General features: G+C 56.1%; 1 protein-coding gene across 1 annotated transcript; it reads right to left on the bottom strand.

Annotated features, from left to right (window-relative positions):
• Positions 1-1,375: 1,375 nt before the first annotated feature.
• On the bottom strand, positions 1,376-3,892 carry LOC144172577 (uncharacterized). The gene has a single exon (XM_077701264.1). The coding sequence runs from the start codon at positions 3,890-3,892 to the stop codon at positions 1,376-1,378; it is 2,517 nt and encodes an 838-aa protein (XP_077557390.1).
• Positions 3,893-5,119: the final 1,227 nt, after the last annotated feature.

Raw genomic sequence — 5,119 nt, forward strand, 5'->3', positions numbered from 1 at the left:
TTGCTCTCGTCTAAGATTTCGAAACGTTCCACTGGCCATAACTCTTCCGGCAAAGCAAGCCAAGGCGGCCCGCACCACCAAAGTTGAGAATTTCTGAAAGCGGATGCTGGTAAACCGCGTGTGAGAAGGTCAGCAGGGTTGTCCTTGCTTCGGCAGTGTTGCCAAGGGTGACCCTCCGTCAGCCGCTGTACCTCTTCGGCGCGGTTTCGAATGAAAGGCGGCCATCGACTAGGTGCCGCGGAAATCCACGAGAAAGCAATCTGGGCGTCCGTCCAGAAGTACAGTTTCGCGGTGGCCCAACACGGAACCTGCCGCAGATAGTTAGACAGCCTCGCTGCGACGAGACATGCCACCAACTCAAGTCGTGGAAGGGTCATACTCTTGATGGGTGCTATGCGGCTCTTGCTCATGAGGAGGTTCGTTTCATACGAATTCCCATGATCTGAGGGGTAGCGAACGTACACAGCTGTTCCATATGCTCTGGGACTAGCATCGGCGAAAAAATGCAACTCCATGGCATCCCCGCGATCGCCGTTCCTGATGCACACCTGTCGTGGCAGTCGGATTCCCTCTATATCAGGGATCTCGCTGCACCAGGAGTTCCAGGCAGTGAGTTGCACCGGCGGCAAGAGTCCATCCCAAGGGTGGTTAAGCTTCCACAAATCTTGGAAGATAAGCTTGGCACGCACTGAATATGGGGTTACAAAGCCGAGGGGATCGTAAAGTCTGGCAAGTGACTGCAACATTGTTCTCTTCGTTGCCGGCTTCGTCGAAATGAAGGCCGCAATCTTGTTAGTGCTCACCACTATTGTGTCGTCCGATCTGTCCCATGGGAGCCCAAGAACCTTCATTCTATTGGGATCCCCCCCTTCGGTCTCGAAGGCAACTCCATCGGCAACAAACTGGTCTCGCAAAGATGAGGCGTTGGATGCCCACTTGCGTAATTCCATGCCTGCATCGGTCATGATGGTTTTCGCTTCCGTGTAGATTTTGTGCGCTGCTGCCTCGTTGTCAGCACCGACGACCAAATCATCCACATAGAACGAACAGAGAAGGCTTGACACCGTGTCTGGGAACCGCTCTTTGAGTGCCAGCAGATGATGACGCAGGGTGGCTGCCAAAAGGAACGGGCTGGAGGAGGCGCCGAATGGCACCCTGGTCATTTGCCACCTTGCAATAGGCGGAAATGGTTCATCCTCAGTTGGAAGGCGCTCAATCCACAGGAACCTCAGGGCGCGTCTGTCTTCTTCTCGTATCACCATTTGCAAGTATGCCTTCTTTATGTCGGCTACTAGCGCCACGCGCTGACCTCGAAAAGCAAGAAGAAGTCGTAGGAGGTCCGCATCCAACTTGGGTCCCTTTAGGAGCACGTTGTTTAGTGAAGGATGGCCCGGTGCGTGCGACGAGGCGTCGAAGACGACTGAATCGTGACTGCATCTTGTCGGACCACTCCATGATGCGGCATGTAATATGTATTCGGCGTCCCGCGCGTTTCTTGAGTGGGTACTCGCTCAGCATGGCCCTCGTTAAAATAATCACGTATTGTCTTGTCATACTGTGACAACAAGTCCGGTCGGCTGCGGAAACGCCTGAGCTGCATGCGCAATCGCTGCTCCGCAAGTGCATAGTTGTCTTGGTGGGCCTCCAGTCCTGGCTCTTGAATCAGGAGTGGGACTTCGTAGCGCCCGTCCTGCTTGCGGATTTCCCGCTCAAACTGCTTCGTGGCCTCGGCGTCTAGCCCAGGACCTTCTGGCGTTTCCTTGATGCCAATGGCTTCTAAGCGCCACAGATCTGACGGGTCCATCTCTTCGTCGGAGTTGCTTCCCGATGGGTCCGCGTGAGCGATGAACATTGCGCAGGATGGTTCGGATGCGCCATGGCTGCCGTTGTCAAGGTCGGCTCCCTGGACAGTCCACCCGAAGATTGTTTCAGCTGCCGTGAGGTGAGGGGTAAGGCGTGATATTCTTCCCGACGACACCTTCCAGTATGAATCGGAGCCAATAAGGATGCTGACTCGATCCTCCATGTGGGTGTCCGTCAGCCGACCGTCTGCAGCAGTCAGGTTGCGCCCTGCCATCTTACTCAAGACTTCTGCGTTCACAGGTGGACTTGTCACCGCGCAAATTTCGGGGACCTCCAAAGCCTCGATGGTGATGCGTCTCCCGCCGTGCTGACTCTTCAGAGTGATTGCGACGCCATTGCATCGCACGGATGACCTCGGACGGGAGTCTCCAAAGGTAACGAGCGACAAGTCCTCAACACCCCGAACTGGGCAACGCAGTGTACGTGACAGGTCACGCCGAATAAACGTGCGCTGACTGCCGGAATCCAGCAGTATGCGGACTATCAGCTTGTGGCTGGCTCCAATCGCCCACGCCCTCCCGGTTTGCAGGTAGATCCGCGCCGCGCTGCAGTCTCCGGACGATGCGGACGTGACGCTAGGAGTTGCCTGTCCGTCGTTCGGCGCGGTGGCCTGACCCCCTCCGGCCATTCGAGCTCGTCCATTCGCAGTTGCCTGCGGCGGGTGTGCTATGTCGCACAGAACTGTGAGATGCCCTTTGGAGCAACGGACGCAAACCAACGACCTCGACAGTCTGCAGCACCGGGCAAAGTGACGCTTCGTGCCGCAACGGAAGCAGCGTCCCCCGGTTCGTAACTCGCGGCGCTTTTCTTGAGGCGACATCGGTACCGTGCACTCTGCTATACGGTGGTCTGCCGCACATAGAGGGCACTGCCGCTGTGATTGTTCTGACCGTGGTTCCGCCCTCGTCGGAGGCAGCGAAGCACCCGCTGGTAAGGCCGCAGCCGATGGAAGGCCCGAATCGGAAGTTGTGGCCTCGCGCTTTTCGTGAGGGCGCCGCTCTAGAACCCTGGGAAGGTCGAAGTGGCCTTCCTCGCGGACTTCTACCTGAATGCGCAGGAAGTCCAGTATTTCGTCCACTTGCTTCGCCCTTTCCGACGAGCTGGCTCTCTCGCTCACTTGCCTCGCACTTCCGGACGAGCTGGCTGCTCCGTCCGACGAGGATGCCTCCTTAGCCCTCTGCCGGTACAGGATCCCGAGGTCGGGTGGCAGGGCCTTCATCAGTACACGATGGAGGACCACCGCGTACTCCGTCGCCGCCACTCCCAGACTCCTCAGAGCGTTTACACGGAAGGATATCTGGTCGTAGAGGTCTCGGAGTTTTCCGACCTCTGAAGAGCTCCGCACAGGGGCCAAGGCGAGGAAGCTGTCGATATGGTCCTCAACGAGTAGGTCGGTCCGGCCAAATCGGGCGGTGAGGGTGCCTATCGCCACGTCGTAGTTGGCCTCCGCGAGTCGGATCCCTTCGATTGCCGCCTTCGCCTTGCCCGTCAAGTACGATGTTAAATACTTGAATTTCTCGATGTGAGCCAAGGCGGGATTGCTGTGAATGGTGGCATCGAAATGGTCCCAAAACGCTTGCCAGCTCCGTCGGTCGCCAGAAAATGTGGGGATGTGCAGCTTGGGCAGCGCGGCGAAGCGCGTGCTGGCGATAACGGGAGAGACCGCCGGCTGACGCAGGCTGGTGCTCGAGGCGTCGTCCGGGCGATCTCCCGTTCTCGAACCCCCAGCGACGGCGTGTGGGGTATCAGCGGGCCTTGTGGCAAACTCGACACGCGCCTGAATGTCCACCACCTTAGCGTCGTAATCCCACGAGGCAACCAGATCCGCCTCGAAGTCCTCCTCGCTGAGGCCCTCCTTAATCTTCTGGTCGAGAGCCTTCATCTCCTCATACCTCATGTTGACGAGGTTCAGAGGTCCTTGAAAAGCAACGGCAGGCGTGGCCGGATCCAGAAGCAGGGATTCAATGGTGGCAATCCCCTTGGTTATTGCGGCCCGAACCGCCCCACGGTGGCGGCGGACCTTGTCCATAGCAGGAGACTCGCCCAAACCAGGCGACCCGGTGTCCTCGGCACGAGCAGCGGCGGAGGACAGCATTCGATGACGACGCCGGCGGAATGGCGCAGCCTCCCGGGAATCCCAGGCCTTGCGTCCTCGCTGTCTGCGCCGCGTCAAGTCAGGTCTGCTCGTGGGTCGGCTCCCGGGTTTCGGCACCAGAATGTCGCGGATCGCGACGTAAGAAAGGAGCCAGACAGCCGGTCGCCCTTTCGCTGCGCTGATCACGAACCAACTGCCCCGAGCACGAGGCGCGAGCTAAGCCCGTGCCCCCGTTCCCGTGAAGCGGCCTCTTTATTACTATCGTCATTGCCATTCTTCAACACTGGGGCTTCAAGACGGACAGTAATGGTTGGCGTTTGTTACACTGGATAGAGGAAAATAATTTAGTATGTCTTAACTCGAGTAGTGCTACATGTTTTCGGAATCAAACGCGCTCATTCTTAGACCTAGCATACGCAATGGGTGGGTTAGTTTCTTCATGGCATAGTTTTTGATAAAGCGGTTTCCCCAAGCACACCTAATCGTGTTGTGCGGACATTGGTTACCTATGAACTCACGAAAACGAAGTTGAGTTCGTCCCTTGCATCTCTGCCCAGTGATTCTACGGAGATTAGGGCCATAAATGTAACAGCATTAATGAAAAGTTCACTAAAAATTTCGAGCTTTTTGTTTCGTCAACCAAGCGAGACGGCATAAGCCCGTGGTAGAGTAATGATTGGGTTAGAGATCATCGGCGTAGGAAAGCGGCATGGAAAAACATTATTAATGATCCGAGCCCCGACAATTGGTCCAATTTCAAGTATTCTGCAGTTTTTCGCCAAACCATCTCAACGGCTTAGCAAGACTATCATTTGCAACGGTTGTCCGCGCTTTCCGAAACGAAAAACCGGCGTACTCTTCTTGCTTTTTTGCGTAACCGCAAGAACACTGACGATAGAAGCAATGGTGTATCCATTGTGGAAACGGTGGAAGAAATCTTGGAGTCGCTCGGAAGAAGTCTCCCGGGCCTTGCAAACAAGGGTCGCGGCTACTCTCCGACCCATGATCATTAAAAATACCCCAATTTTAGGCTTTAACTCTGTCACAATGGAGGAAATTGCGAATATAGTTATGCGGATCCCGGCTGCCTACCAGGGATGGCACCTCGACTACAGCAAAAAGCTTCTCTTTGAGGAATCTCCTCACCATCTATTAAACGTT

The sequence above is a fragment of the Haemaphysalis longicornis genome, unplaced genomic scaffold (genome assembly GCF_048455015.1).
Source record: "Haemaphysalis longicornis isolate Haplotype H1 unplaced genomic scaffold, Haemaphysalis longicornis Haplotype H1 scaffold_1, whole genome shotgun sequence".
Lineage (NCBI taxonomy): Eukaryota > Metazoa > Arthropoda > Arachnida > Ixodida > Ixodidae > Haemaphysalis > Haemaphysalis longicornis.

Excerpts from the sequence above, each read along its gene's own strand:
- LOC144172577 (XM_077701264.1), bottom strand. The coding sequence starts at position 3,892 with ATGGACAAGGTCCGCCGCCACCGTGGGGCGGTTCGGGCCGCAATAACC.